At 40.6% G+C, this 16,438-nt stretch overlaps 1 protein-coding gene across 1 annotated transcript in view; it reads right to left on the reverse strand.

Annotated features, from left to right (window-relative positions):
• Positions 1 to 2,258: 2,258 nt before the first annotated feature.
• Positions 2,259 to 16,438, reverse strand: part of LOC147702336 (ATP-binding cassette sub-family A member 10-like) — a 1,673,715-nt gene continuing 1,659,535 nt past the window's right edge. The window contains exon 39 of the mRNA XM_086930968.1: positions 2,259 to 4,053. Coding sequence (XP_086787094.1) covers positions 3,955 to 4,053 — 99 coding nt within the window. The 3' untranslated portion in view covers positions 2,259 to 3,954. The remainder of the gene's footprint in view (positions 4,054 to 16,438) is intronic.

The raw sequence follows: 16,438 nt of genomic DNA on the forward strand, positions 1-16,438 counted from the left end.
AGGAACACATCAACAAAGCAACTAAGGGAGCAAATTTCCAAATCAACACCCTTAGGAAACTTAAACCCTTCCTTCCAGCCAAAGATTTCCAAACTGCGGTACAATCACTTGTCATTCCTCGAATAGAATACGGCAGCACCGCCCTCTGCGGTCTCCCCCAAGCTACTACGGCACCCATAAGAGCCTCTTTAAACGCCGCAGCGAGACTTATCACTGGATCAAAAAAACACTCACACATCTCCCCTGACTTCAAATCCCTGAACTGGCTGCCTTTTGAAGCCAGGATACACCTGAAAATCGCTTGTCTGACACACAAGGCTGTCCACCTTAGCTCACCTAGATACCTCGCTCAGAAGCTGACGATTTCTGGAGGATCCAGAAACACTAGAGGCACAAACAATCTTTTGCTAAAGCCTAAAAGATTCCGCAAAGAAAAAACCTACAAACGCTCTTTCTCAGGAATGGCTCCCAGGATTTGGAACTCACTCCCCCCTGAAATCAGACTCATCCCATCTACCATTCTTTTCAAGAAAGAAGTAAAAGCGATCCTCATGGCTAAATGCACCTGAAACACTACTGGGGATCAACTTCAAAGACTCAGTGCTCATCTGTACTACTTGTTCGAACCCTTTGCTTTTCTGTATGACTTTGAAATTGACTACTTGATTGTTTATGATATCATTTCACTGTACTTTTAACACTATAGATGTTTCTGTGTATATTCTGCTATTCACCTATGTAAAGCGCTCTGATATCTGCGAAGATCTTGTTCGCGCTATATAAAACTTTCAAAATAAATAAATAAATAAATTATATATATTATATATATATATATGGTAGCCCCAGCTTCTTCTCTGGTTTGTTTTTACTCCCTCCCCCTGCCTCCTTCTGTTACATCTATCCTCGTAGCCTATGTATCTATTCAAAACTGTTTAGACCTGAGCAACATAGCTGATGCCTGGTGGAGTTGCTAGACAGCTAATGAGGAGATTGGCCCTGGTTCCCCCTCGACCGTCACCTACCCAGCCGGACGTTGGTCACAGTTCTTCCTCATCTCCCTGCTATGGCTCCTTCCTCCCCTCATTTCCTACAAAGTCTCTCAACCACGTTGTTTGTTTACTGTACCTTACAACACTATTGTAACTGATGTAATTTGTAAAGTAATGTTCCTCTGGTATAGCGATCTGATAACTCCGGGTCTAGCCAGCACTATATAAACCTTTTTAGAAGTACCTTGTAATGCAACGAAAATCTGGTTAAGCGCTCCGATACCTCCGGGTTTAGCCAGCGCTATATAACCTTCTCAAATCAATCAAACTAAAAATTGGTTTTCCTGAACGATGAGACCTGAGCAACATGGCTGATGCCCGGTGGAGCTGCTACACAGCTAATGAGGAGCTTTGCCCTGGTTTCCCCCTTGACCATCACCTACCCACCCGGACATTGAGCACAGTTCCTCCTGGTCTCCCCACTATTAATCCTTCCTCCCCTTCCTTCTATCAATACTTGAAACATTGTTTATATGTACTGTACCTTACTATGCTCTTGTATCTGATGTAACTTTTAACGCAACAATCCTAAATGTAATGTGCTCTGATACCCTCTTGGGTCAAGTTCACGCGATATAAAACGGTATAAATAAATAAATAAATTAAATTACACACCCAACACAACTTCAAAAAGCTGGAGGAAAAAGGATGCAGATAGGCTTTAAGGTCATTTGCCCAAAAATTATGAAGACTTACCACCTAATATTTTAATTCACACTCTCTTCCTGAAAAGTAAACAAAACCTAAAAACTCCATTTGTAATTTGGACCCATTTTTAGCTGCACTTAGCAGTCATCAGCCCCCATAATGAGAGGACCAGAACACATTCCTGTAATTCCGTCACATAGAATTAGCAAATACCACTGCCATTGGTAACTTTGAGGGGGCAGAATTACTCCACATTCAATTTTTTTTGCAATACCTTTTGGAAATTGACGTTTGTGGGCCAATTCCAAATATTTTAATCCGAGGTATAGCTATAGCTCATATACATTTTTGCTGAAGTGTCTGGCTGAAAAACACTTGGACCTGGTGTGTTCCTGCAAAATTTAGAATTTTGAGGGGCCTGATAACTTTTTCTATGGGTCCGCTTGAAATAGGAGGCCGCTTGTGATAAGGGCCATCAGCTTCTAAAACGTCTCACTTCAACAGTCAGAATATTTTTTTAACAAACAAAAACGTGTTTCACTAAACCTCTTAGCACCCAAATTGTAGAGTACAGTATTTTATTGACCATTTAAAATAAACATTTCCCTTTCTGATATAAAGCATTTGGAAATGCAGCAAAATAAACATATAACATACAAAATACTCAGAAGGCAAGTGGATTATGACCTAACAAATCCCTCTAACTCAGGTGATATTTAGAAAGCTAACATTTGTAAAAGAAGCTATTGCAAATATGATTTCAAGAAAAACACATGTTGTCTGTCATTAACAATGTTTGATTTTAGAAAATGGCTTTGCACTGTTGTGAGCTAACAACGCTCCTTTTGTTTACTTCTTTTCTTTGATAAAAACTAAGCAGCATTATTTTTAATTGCTGCAAGTAAAAGGCACTGATTTGCTAACATCTCAGATGAGGTGCGGAGAAGGCATTTTTGGCATGTCATATAGTTTTTTGTCAACAGATTCAAAGGTGCAACCTTACTCCTAGAGCTGTATTTGGAATCAGAACAGTTATTGAACAGGAGAATTAGGAGCAAAAAGTGAAAACTAGGGAATGTAGGCATGGCTGTTACAGTACTTTTTAGGTCTAAAAGTTTGGCAGCTCAGCTATCAAACAGACCTACTTTTTCTAGAACACTTATAGTGGCCTTTGGACCCTCCTCTTTCAACCGTTGGCTTATTTGTTCAATCTGTTTCCGCCATTAGCTTACAACGTGTTCATCATGTCTTCGCTCAGCCCAGTGGAGTCTTTTCGTTTCACCCTAATGCTACTTCCCTTTGGGGTGCATCCCTCCACCTAATTGAGTGCTTGCATTGCAAAGCATAAGAGAGTAGCGTACATTTGAAAAGTACCCTTAATACACCACACTTTGTCACTATGAATTATTTGTTACAGCTTTCTTCTATATCAGAATCAATCCACTTTGTATTATTTTGCAGTGCTATAGTCTCTTGTATTTAATTTGTTATAGCTCGAGTTTCAGCCTGACCTTATCATGGCTGCTGTATTGATTTTCTATCAGGATGCCTGATCCCAAAATGGTTGCCAAAGTCTCACAAGACATCTTGGAGTCCGGCCAAAAGAAAAAACAATATCACCCGTCTCTCTTCCTTATGTCACTCCTCCCGTCCTCATCTCCCCCTCATTCTTTGCTCCCTTTCATCCCTCCATCATTTGCATTTATGTCAATTGTGATTAGACTGCCCCCTTGTGTCTCTTGTTCTACCCTCCCACCCCAAACTTAATAATGATTATGTCCCACTCATTCTTAATCATGACATTAAGTCCTATCCATCCTAAATGATGGCATCATTTGGATGATCAGGACATCATTCCCATTATTCATCCATTATATCCTCTTTAAACTTGCCCTGTGTACAAATCGTTACAGATTTTACCTTGGGGGTTATACAGCGGTAATTTTACAAGAAAATCTGGATCCCTGACTTTTCAGTTATAATACTCAAGAACTCCCTCCCGTTGACATTGAGTAAACCCTAATAGTAGCACCTTATTAGGATGGGATGAGTTTGCCTATGATGATGCACGCTGCAAGATATTGGTGAGGCTTCCTCTTCCAATAAGAAAATATCCTTTCTCATTGTTTGAGCATGAGTCGGAGTAGTGTTTAGTGTTTTGATTATCGAATATGTTGTGTTTCGAAGTTAACTGGCAGTTATAGATGAATATAAAAAAATACTAAATCAATACAAAGGTCTATGACTTTCAGACAATTTAGACATCTTCTTCCTGAAGTTGCTTCCATTCATAAGTTGAATCCAGAGCCATGTCAAAATCATCTTTTTCTTGTTCTTTGGTGAGCTCTAAGAACACCTGTCACAAAAAGAAACAGCAAAACAATCATTGTTTTATAGCTTTGTTTGGTTACCATTATGAAGATAAAAACAAATAGCATGCAGATTTAAAGAAAAATTAGGAAACTCTACAGATTAGGTGTTGTAATTTTGAAGCTTTCGTGAAGTACTGGTTAACCCTAATTTCAAACTTTAGCGCCTTTACGAATGAAAGTTTATAACTTTTTTCAGCGCCTCTTGTAAACTGCATACTTTGTGTCATTCTGTTTGACACCGTCTCAAGCAAAGATATGCAAATCTGTTAGGGAATGAGGCAGTGCACATGTAGATTTGAATCCAGATTTCAGAAATCCACCTTTGGGTAGGCTTACACAATCAATTTACAGAAGAATTCAACAGAAATCATATGACTGTAAATATGATATGCTTCCCACAACTGGATACAAAATTCTAGACAGGCAACAAATCGTCGAGTTGAATTCCAAAGCCAAACCTTTTTTTATAGGACATATCTTCATACACCTTTAGGTTCTTAAAAGTGCCAATTAACCACAGAAGAAATAACGCCCACATTTAGAAATTGGGCCATCTTTGCCTTACATGCTTAGATAAGATGGCCAAGAGCTGTACCCTAAACCGACTCTTAACCTTTAATAGACCGTTGTATATGGCAGTACCATTACTATCTAGAGGTTTTAAAATAATTGTATAGTTTTTCATATGACACAACAAAATGAATAAACAAATAGTAGGTTCTTAGAAACAGAAGCCTCACATTCCAAGTTGGACATGGTTGCAGAATATTTTAATTCATGTCTTCACACTTTTATGTGACTTGTTCCTCTCAGTTCTCGTTGTCACTTGCTTACCTGAGATGTAATATCGTTTGGTCCATTTGCAAACAAAGAAGAAAATTATACCCAAGCTAATCACTGAGCTTTCTCATATTTCCATTCGTAAGACGTAAAACATGTTAGCTATCTCTCAAAACTTTGTAGAGCCACAACATAGTCTTTTTACCAAGAATGGCCATAATAATTTTAACTGTTGTAAAATCAATTCAAGTCAATTTTTCTAAAGGTTTCAACGATCACATTACATCAGATCATAAATAACTACATTGTCAGGAATGGGATTATTATTTTGGGAAGGAGGTACCATAGTCACAAATCAATTCAATCAGCAGGGATGTTAATATTATGTTCAAGCAGTGCCAACAGTTTTACATGAAAAGAAAAAATACACAATTTGTTTATTTTTTTAGCTTATAAAGCGGACTGTCACCTAACAGGCATCCTGGAGCTGGCAGACTCAGACAGAAAGAAAAACCGTGACTAAACACCAACTAAATCAAAGGAAACAACCAAGTTTTTAATCTCTTTCTAAAAGGTAGGAGGTCAGTTGCTTACCTGAGCTCCAACAGGAGTATGTTCCACAGTTTAGCTGCAGCCACACCAAAGGATCTCCCCCCTGCCTTAGCTTTCTTGAACCTTGATATCATCACCAGTCTGGCCGATGAGGAGCGAAGGTTTTGCACAGGCACGTACCACGCAAACTTCCTCTGCAAAGGAACAGGTCCCAGCCCATGAAGGGCTTTAAACACCAGACAGAGAGTCTTCAACTCAACTGTAGTAAGACCAAAATTCTGTTATTCGGTAAGGCCAAGACTATATTGTCTCAGGATTGGTGGCCTCATGATCTAGGACCTTGCCCTGAACCTAAAGAAGCCGTACGAGATCTAGGCTTCATGCTTGACAGCGCTCTCTCCATGAAAGCAAATGTTAATCAAGTATCCGGAACTTGTTGCGGAATATTACGGCAATTGCAAAAAATCTTTAAATGGCTTCCTCCTGAAACCAGAAAGCCCCTGGTTCGGGGACTGATAGTTAGCAGGCTTGATTACGGAAATGCGATGTTTGCTTCCATTAATGCTGACTAAGCTGCAAACCCTCCAGAATGGGGCTGCGAGACTAGTGTTGGGATTGCCCCCTAGGTCTGCCTCTGAACCCAACCTTAAGAAGCTGCACTGGCTACCTGTGCGCCAGAGATGTCAATTTAAGATTCTGAGTTTAACTCATAAACTCCTTCATGGCATTGGGCCTTCATATTTAGCAAAAAAACTACTCTGGTATTCACCGTCCAGAGCACTTCGTTCTAGTTCGAAGTTCTTGTTATCCCAGCCTCGGGTCCGGACATCTAGGAATGGATGTCGGTCCTTTTCTTATGTGGCCCCTCAACTCTGGAACAAGTTGCCAGTCCATCTCCTGTCCCTTTCCAATCATCTGGAGTTCCATAAGAGCTTGAGAACGTGGCTCTTTCCCAAATAATGCCTCCCCCCGACGTTCTCCGCCCAGGAAGGATGCTGCCTTTCTTCTGCAAAGCGCCTTGAGACCTCTTCTGGTGATAAGTTGCGCTATATAAAAGCATCTGACATTTGACATTTGACAAACTGGAATCTCTGTCTCAATGGGAGCCAGTGCAGCTGAGCCAAAGCCATAGAGGAGGAGGACCTTCTAGGCCACCCAAGGGTTAACTTGGCCGCGGCCAACTGGATTCTTTGAAGTCTGTCAAGAAGATATTTCGGGGACTCAAGCAGCAGGGCATTACAGTAATCTAATCTACTGAGCACTGTGCTACACACCACTACTGCCCAGGCTGGGGGAGGCAGCAATGGGAGAATTTTCCCAAGCAATCTAATAACGGCAAGGCAACCTGCCACTGTTTTCGAAACCTGAGCTTCCAAAGTAAGTTTGCTATTAAACATAATGCCCATGTTACGGACCGTATTCGCTGACTGAACCGAAGGGGAGGAGTCAGTAGGCCAAAAGTTGCTGGGCAGCACAAACTGGACCCTGTCCCTAGGACAGTAAAGCACCTCTGTTTTACCTGCATAGAATTGCAGAGAATTAACCTTTAACCAGAGCGTCGTATCTCGCAGGCAATTGTGAAACACTTCCAAAGAAGTCAATTGATCTCCCTCAAGGGAAAGGATCAGCTGCGTGTCATCTGCATAATTTAAGATGTCAATGTTATGTTCTTTGATGACCGCAATCAGGGGTTTCATATAGATGTTGAATAAAATAGGGCTGATTGCCGAACCCTGCGGAACGCCATGCAAGATGTTAGTAAAGGATGATTGGTAAGTAGGGAGGGACACAGCTTGCTGTCTATCCAGAAGAAAGGACTGGAACCACTTAAAACCACTGCCCGTAACCCCCACCTCTCTCAGCCTTCTCAGCAAGGTCCCATGGTTAACCGCGTCGAGGTGTCAGACAGGTCGAGCAGGATCAGCAATGCTCGTTTCCATTGAGGTGGGACCACTCCGGTAAAAAGAGACTGGTTACAGACCATACAGAGTGTGGGAAATAGCTCTGCCTCAAACTCTTTCCAGATTTTTAGAGGAATCGGATCAAGCGGAAACCCAGATGGAAGTGCCAACCTACTAAAATCCTCTAGAGTTAAAGACGCAAACTCCGAGAGATACTTAGCTCCCACCTGTTCAAAGGTGGTGCCGGGATCCACCAAGCCCTCCTCCAGAGTATCCTCACTAACACTAACCCCTGAGGGTTCAGCCCCAGTCTGTTGCTGCTCCCCACCCCAAGACATCAATAATGGTTTTGATTTTATCTTGGAAGAACCTAGCCATGTTCTCACAGAGTTCTTGAGAGAGGGTATCTCATTCTTAGAACAGTCGGGACTGATAAGGCTGTTCAGGATTTTAAAAATACTTCTGGAGCTGTTAGGGGCATTATGAATCACCTTAGAAAAGTATTCCGCTTTAACCCTGTGAATTTCCTTTTTGTAGCCCACATTCTTGGATTTCCAAATATGCCTGTCCTTGTCCAGGTATCCTCGTCCCCACCTCCTTTCTGAATGTTTACGTTCTAATTTCAGGTTCTTAAGACTATCCGTAAACCAGGGGACCGAAGGTCTTCTCCTACTCCTCTGGTTTTTTAAAGGAGTCTAAGACCGAGGAAATCTTAGAGCAGAGAGAAGCATAGTTTTCCTCTACCTGCATGTAGGGTGAAAAACACTCTTCAACCTGGAAAAATGGGACCAAGCCTTTTTTTCATACAAGAGTCTTCCAGTCCCTACTGACATACTCCCTCATTGGGCCAGGTGCCCTAGTATTGTGAGTAGCGGAATTCACAAAAAATGTAATAAAAAAATGATCAGTCCAATCCATAGGTAAAATTTCCCCAATAGTAAGAAGATTGGCCTCAGAGAAAATTAAATTCAGCAGGTGGCCACCTATATGGGTGGCCTTAGACACCTGCTTAAAAAGGCCAAGACCTTCGCACGAATGAAGAACATTAAAAAAGCCTTCATCAAGGGAACCATCCAACCAAAGATTAAAATCGCCCAGGATCACCAGTTTGCGGTGAGTAGTGGCCATATTGGTAAATGTTTCCAGTAACAGCTGCTGCTGGAGTGCAGTAAAAGTCCCAGGGGTCTATAACAGATAATCCCAGTTGAGAGATGACCATGTGCATTCTTAATGGCAAACCCAAATAATTCACATCCTGCGACTGCATCTATATCAATGGCGACCAGATTCAGCGTGTTTTCAAAGATCACACCAATCCCGCCACCCCTTTCATTCAGTCTGGGTTTGTCGCAGATTTTGTAGCCGGGCGGACAGGCCCTGCTAGAGTCGACCTCACAGTCAGGGTGAGCCCAAGTTTCCGTCATGAACAATGCATCAAGCTCATGAGATTCAAGCAACAGCTGTATCTCCACACTGTGCTTAGGCAATGATCTCACATTAAGGAGCCCACAAGCAAGAAGGCCACTGACCAGAAAGTCTGTCAGGGGAGAGGCGGAATCGGCAAACCAGAGTGCCCCCATATCACTACCCTGCTCTCCAATGTAATAAAATTCTTCACTAGAGTAGCATCTAGGACCGCTCCCATTGCCTAGGCCCAAGGACACCCCGAAAGGGGCAGCATGGCTGGGGCTGGGCGCGTCCTTGGCGCAGATGGGCGCAGACGGGCTTGCCTTTGGCGTGTCTTCGGTGCACCGCTGGCGCGCCCGCTGCGAGCGTCCGCTGCGCACTCGCGCCAGCATCAGATTTTAAATCAGCGGAGCCGAGGAGCAGTTGAGAAGCTAGACCGCAACTCCGCTACTGCTCGCATGGATGGACCCGCAAATCGGGGAGAGCAGGAGGATCTAACCAAAGGGAGGAGAGCTATTCACCCCCTGTGCCTCCAGTAATGCAAAGCAGGTAAATGAGCTTTTTAATTTTTAAAAATGAAAACGAAATACATTGTTAGAAGGCGCCCGGGAACCGCAGTCAGCTCCTCACCACAAACATCCAGCCTTACAGCTGCCATCAACGCAGCGCACTCGCGCCAGCGTCAGATTTTAAATCAGCAGAGCCGAGGAGCGCGATAGAAGCTAGACCGCAACTCCGCTACTCCCAAGATGGCGGGTCCGCTCGTACGGACAGACAAGCAGATCAGGGAGAGCTGGAGGATCTAAGCAAAGGGAGGAGAGCTAATCACCCCCTGTGCCTCCAGAAAAGCAAATCAGGGAAATTAGATTTTTAATTTTTAAAAATGAAAACGAAATAAATTGTTAAAAAGCGGCCGGGAACCGCACAGTCAGCTCCTCACCACAAACATCCAGCCTTACAGCTGCCATCAACAATAAAGTTCCTAAACGAATTTGTAAAAAAAATAAATCAAAACCATTAACATAAGCCAAGGGAAACTGGAGATATGAAGTTTTAAAACTTTAGAGCAAATAGCTCCAAGAAAAAGCAAAGTGCCAATCAAAACCCAATGTTTGCAGTTCACGATTGACCAGGTATATGTGTGAAGTCAGATACATCAAGTGCATCTTTCTAGTTAAAGTTTTTACCTCCAGGGTTAAGGCCTGATTAAATGTTTGGTGGTGCCAGAGCGGGGTGGCGCGCCACTGCCCTTCTTTCGCAAAGCCATACCTAATCGCTGGCTGCCCACCTGCCAAATTAGGAGTTTTCAAATAGCCACTTCCATTGGTATGTCAAAGCCCGCTCCTGAACGCCATGGACTATGCCGTGCATGAAAACGGGTGCATGCACACAAGCGGGCCCAGCGTGTGCCCCCCTGCATGCATTCCATGAGCCATGATGCACCAGGGGACCCTGTAGGACCCCATTTGGTTTCTCACCGCCACCCTAACAAATGCAGTCTCACTGATGTGGTTATGGGTGCAGTGAAGAAACTTGTGATATGCTTGGCAGTGCTACAGTGGCACTGCCAAGCATGTTGCTGTCTGAAGACCACCACACAAGCAACAGGGATCGTGAATTCATGACAGCTGCGGTGGTCCACTCACGGTCTGATCGCCGTACTCGGAATATGGCGATCAGGCCACTGGTACGATGGTCCTCAACCGGCCCCTGCACCTTCACTATGGGCTGAAAACCCTAACACATAACCAGGCCATAAGTCTCTGAAATAGTCAGAATCTTCCAGTACAGCAAGGCGCAAGGTTGTGGCCTTGAAGTCAGATATGTATCAGGCGAGCTACCAGTGAAGTTGCTGGTTGCTTCTCTGAAGCCCTTTGCTCCAGTTCCTTCACGTTTTCAGCAAATAGAGAAATGTTTTTAGTGATTTTGTTCAAGTGACTTTGCAATTGACCCAGTGCCTCGATTTGAGATGCATTTAAGCCTCTAATCTCAGTCAAAATAATATCTAGCTCTCTCTTGGGGAGATAACCACTTGAAATGTCCATAGATGCCTGCAGTTTCTTACACCAAGCTACATTAGATGAAATAATTAAATAAGAACATGTTAATATGCTGGGAGAGCTAGATTGAATGTATTCCATATTGGGGAAAGATGCTGAAAACGAAAATGGCTGCTGTGGGCTGTTACTAATCTTAGGCATATCAACAATAGCTACAATGGAGTCACATACATTTTGTTAGCTACAGTAATAGCCAATTGTCTATGACGGTGCTAACAGATGCCGCAGCTGGTTCTCTAATGAAAATTCACTCTGCCCACCCTTGCAGCAAGTGGCACTTTCTCAAGTTTCTAGCGGAAGCATTTTTTTTTGCCTGTCCTCAGAGTTTAGATCAACTCATCCCGTCAGCCCTAGAAACTATCTCATAGCAGTTGGATCAGAAGATTGCTTAGGAGTGAGAGGAGAATCAGGAAGGTTATAGAGCGAAATTAGAGCATGTTAAAGACCATCTTTAATGCTATTTTGTAGACAAAATATTTTTATTGAATTTAGTGATAGAAGATTTAGGATTACAGTTCCCCAATTGAGTAAAAATATTCAGTCTGCCCAGAAGAACCCAGTATAAGTCAATGCAGGAGTTAGCTTTTCATAAAAAAAGAAATGCTCAAGAATTATTGACACTTATAGACTGTAAGAGTTTAGAACTAGTACATTCAAGAGAGGAGGTATTGAGGACAGACTGGGGCATAAAACCATATTGCCTAAAATTCAGTTTGGACAGCCTTGGGGCCATATTATGGTTCGGACAGTGACAGATGTAATACTTCAGTCGCCCAGTGTCCGCTCGACTCCTCGGCTCAAGACGAGCATGGGTTGACAGCTAGAGAGCCATTACAGGAGGAGATTTCAGTTGAGGAGTATTTAATATTGAACTGCATACTGGCTTTGTGAATCTTCGTCTCAACAGTTTGGCCATGAACTAGCTAACCCTGGTGTTTTGGAACCATGTTCATCTTGCTTTCACAGTTCCTCCACCTTCTGCTATAGATTAGCTGTTGATTTTGGCATTTCCTCTCTGGTATTAAGAAGGACCACAAAAACACAAAACGATGTTTATAGTTGTGTGTGTATGGACTACACACACACACACCATTCAGGTACGGTTTTTCTTTCGCTTTTCTCTGGATTGTGCAACATTAGTGATGTCCACACCTCCTTAAATTAATCTCAGTATTCGCTTTTAGTTCCTGGGCACATCTCATGGATAACTGTAAGGTGCATACCATTGATATGAATACAACAGTCTGGATGTCTAGCAGTGATTCATATACTGTTATTTGCTGGACATATATTACTTTGGTATGTATCCAGTTATAATAATTGCAAGATTTAATTTTGCAGCGTGTTTCTAAAAATGGTGTTACATATTTATCTGCGCAATGCAATGTATACATCCTCCACCTAATTTCCTGGAAATTCTAGGGAAACGGTTACTGCAATGGAAAGCTCAGCACAGATCATTTAATATTTATCCTGAAGCTATTGATGACGAATGTTTTAGAGCTGATAGGAAAAAAATCACCTTAGAACACTATCTACATCAGGCTTCTACAACTAGTAGCTCATGAGCTACTGGTAGCTCTCCATCTATCTGTAAGTAGCTCTCCTGTGTGCTAAATTACTACTACATTAGAAGCTGTTGCTTGGTTAATAAAATATATGTATTCGAAAATTGAGCGTGTCTATTGGTGACAACAAAAATGAGTTTTTTTCAGAACTTATTAGCTGATGTGTGGAAAGAAAATGGCGGGATTTCCAAAATATATTTAAAGCTGATATTTGAGGTATAAATGATGTTACATTAGGGAGACGTATTTCTAATATCATCATCTTGATGGCAGGGGCATTGCAGTTATGACTGTAATGTATTTACCAGGTAAAGGCATTTTAAAACTGACAAAACATTTTTTAATATTGCTGATCACCCTGCCTGATGTACCAATGTGATAACTGCTAGTAATCTTGCATATAGTAGCCACTAATGTAGCTGTATGTAGTGGTCATGGTAACTGTAACAATACTAATGTTAGAAGCTCGGGATGATTTTCATTGAACTTCAGTAGCTCTTACAGCAGAAAAGGTTGGAGACCCCTGATCTACATAAAGAGGGTCAACGTATTTTTTTTTAACATTTACCAGTTCGTGTGCCTTCTGATAGTGAAGGAATGGATACATTTCAGGAATCTGTACAGAGACATGAGACATTTTTTTTACCGGCAAAAAAGTAATTTTGTCAGATGTTTTTTTTCTAGGCAACAGAAACCAGAAGAGTCTGTAGAATCTTATGTTACAGCTTTGAGAGTGTTAGCGGTTTCATGTGAATTCAAAAATTCAACTGACCAATTCATCACAGACTAACCAGCAGTTATATGTAACAATAAAACCAATCAGGAGAAACGTCTTTCATTCAAAAAGCTTTCCTTTGCTGAAGCTATTGACGCTGCTTCTATGATTGAATCATCTCAATCTAAAGTGAAAATCAAAAGAAAGAATTTTCAATGTTAAAAGCAAAGTGCAATCTAAAAAATCCGCACTAGTTCATCTAAGTCTGAAGAACTGGCTATTCAAAGCAACACATTTTGAGCATGTTTTCGTTATGAGGGTCTCTTTTGCATGCTGCAAATTTCAGGTTTTGTGCAGCTTTTAAAAAACTATGCAGTCAGTGTAGTACAATTGGACGTTTTGCCAAAGCACGCCAAAAGAAGTAGTTTCAAGTAAATTAAACTGATGAGTCTTCTGAAGAAAAAGAAGTACCGTGTAGTATCAAAGATCTGGTACTAAACATTAATTCATCTGATTTAGCAATCTGTGAGAGCCCCCTCGCTGGCACTGGATTAGGAGGGAAACATTCATCACAATGGAGTCATTACAACAACCTACCTTTACAACTTAACTGTTACAACGCAACTGCCCTTACATCGCATGCCATTACAATGCACGCCGTTACAACGCATGTAACTACAACGCATACCCTTATAACGCATGCCATTACAAAGCATTATAAGGTAAGTAATTTAGATTTTTTTAATACTAGGGTGGGTATGGGTTTTGGGGAACATGGGAATACTAATGTTTACCACAGCACTATCCAACACTTTCCCTACTTTTGCCCTCACTGGAGTGGGAATAGAAATTGTTACCCCTACACTATCCAACACTTATCCTACTGTTGCCCTAAATGTATTATGCGTTGAAGCAGTATGTGTTGTAATGGTAGTTTTTAAAAATGCATTGTAATGGCATGCATTGTAAAATCATGCAATGTAATGGTAGTTGCGATTTAAAGACTGCAGTGTAAAAGCATGTGTTGTAATTGCACGCGTTTTAATGTCATATATTCTATTAGGAAATAAAGTGGTCATTATATTATTGGTTTCAGGAGCCATGGTCACTGGTATCACACATGATATTATTCAGAGATTTTGGAAAGATGAACTTTGAAAAAACCTGCTGTTAAGACTGAATCTTTTCAAGGACCTGCAATTGATCTAATTGGATATTTTATTACTCCTATTTTTTTTACAATAATTAAATTACAGGTAAAGTTTATTTTAAGTTTAAAAGAAATAATATTTGGTGGAGGTTCATCAAGCTCTGCTATATACGGTGTAGTTTCCTTGTAAAACAAAAAAAAAAAGTAATGTATTTTGCTGATTTTTCTCAAGTCGATTTAAAACAAAATAAATGGAACACTGTTATAGCTACAATTAACTCTGTACATAATAAAAGAGCCAAGGACATTTGCACTTCTTAAGCAAATTCAATCCTTAGTACACGATTGCAATGATTACAAAGACGTTAAATTAAACATCTAATTTAAGGAGGGGACAATACCAATTACGCATAAGTTAAGAAGTGTTTCACTTATTGTAGGAAATTATCTAAGATTTTGCTTGATTTGCAGAAACAAGATTTATTTTTAGCCTGCTGAGAGTCCCACTTGGCTTTCAGCTAAAAAGAACAGAACAAAAAGTTGCATATTTGCATATATCTTAGGTCATTCAATAAGAATATTTGGTTTGATGTTCATCCTCTTCTAAGGATTGAGGATTTAATGATCAAATCAAAGGGTGCTAAGATTTTCAGCAAAGTAGATTTGAGATCAGCTTACCATCTTCACAGCATTATCAGCATTTTTTAGACCTCATTGGTGTTTTTCAATTTAAAAGAATGCCTCTGTGTCTAGCTTCTGCTGCTTATGTTTTTCAGAGGTTGATGGATAAAATCTTAGGTAATATGGAAGATATACCTATATTGCAAGATATCATATTGGATGGTAAACAAAAACCTCTCAGGAACACATTATCAGGCTAGAAAAAGTGTGTGAGAATCTGAAATTCAATGGTTTCCGACTAAGAAAAGATAAAGGCTGTTTTGTTCTGCATCAATTAGAATATCTGGAACATATTGTTAGTGGACTAGGGTTGAGTCTCAAATTTGAATTAGTTAAAGCTATTGAAGAAGCTCCTCAGCCTCACAACAGAGAACAGATAATACCATGTATTGGCTTGTATGTTTTCATCATAGTATCTTTATTCGATTCAAAGCATTTCATAAAATCTTTTATAACACATTTCCCAAAGGTTCAGTTAGGCACATTGAGTACAGTCCTTGCCAGGAGATAAAGTGCAAATTAATTGTTCAAATTAAGATGTCCCATTTGTCACAGAAAGTAGTAATTTACAGTCAACTTGAGATATTATAGATAAGTACATATAAAGTGCAAATGCTTACTCAATTAACCTGTACTGACAATCCAAATTTGGTAAAATTGAGCTAAAAATTATTGATTAAATATCTTTGGAATGCATTCTTGCTAAGTTGCTTGTATTTGAACTGAGCTAGGTCAAATATTACAAAATATATATTAAAAGACAAAAAAGTCATGCCTAAGTCTAATATCTACGTTAACATTTTAGCCCTCTCTTTTTCCTTACATAGCTTGAAGCCAATAGAAATCTGCTACTGCTTAATACAATGAGTTGTGAGCTATCTGTTTTATTATCCTCAACATCTCAATGTAGTTCCTGATATTCAAACTTCTACATAGCAGCTTTATCCATTTTCTTCTGGCCATTAAATATGCTGTGCAAAAAAAAACATGTGCAATATCTTTGTTTGAGCCCAATAGACATAGATTGCATTTACAGTCCCCTTCCGTAACCTGGGACATTGCCCATTTGGCTGTAAAGGCCTTTGTCTGAAGTATTCTGTATCTACATTTCAGATACAATGTCTTTGCACGATGAGGTTCAATTTCATCCAGATATTGCTCAAAGCAAGGGGTCATTTTGAGCAATAAAGATTGTGTAGTAAATCTCCCTAGTGTACAACTTAAAGTGACTTTGTGCAAGATAAATTCCAATAGATGCACTTAATCTCTCTCTTTGATTCTTCATCTGCAGGCTGGGGTTAACCCAAATCTACTTAGACCCAAGTCAAGGAGCCACTTTCGAATGTGGGCCAGCCAAGGAAATTTGACGTGAACATCTATTTCCAATAACTCACTTAGAATTTACCTATAGGTTTCTAATTCCACTGTTGTCCAAATTCTGACCAAATATGACAGTGTTCTCTATACGGCTAGATGTTCCAATCTTTTTATGCAATGTCAAATGTTAATGGAATCACTGGAGGGGAAGAGACGTAAACATTCTCAATATTTTGTT

The sequence above is a fragment of the Lissotriton vulgaris genome, chromosome 7 (assembly GCF_964263255.1).
Source record: "Lissotriton vulgaris chromosome 7, aLisVul1.2, whole genome shotgun sequence".
Classification (NCBI taxonomy): domain Eukaryota; kingdom Metazoa; phylum Chordata; class Amphibia; order Caudata; family Salamandridae; genus Lissotriton; species Lissotriton vulgaris.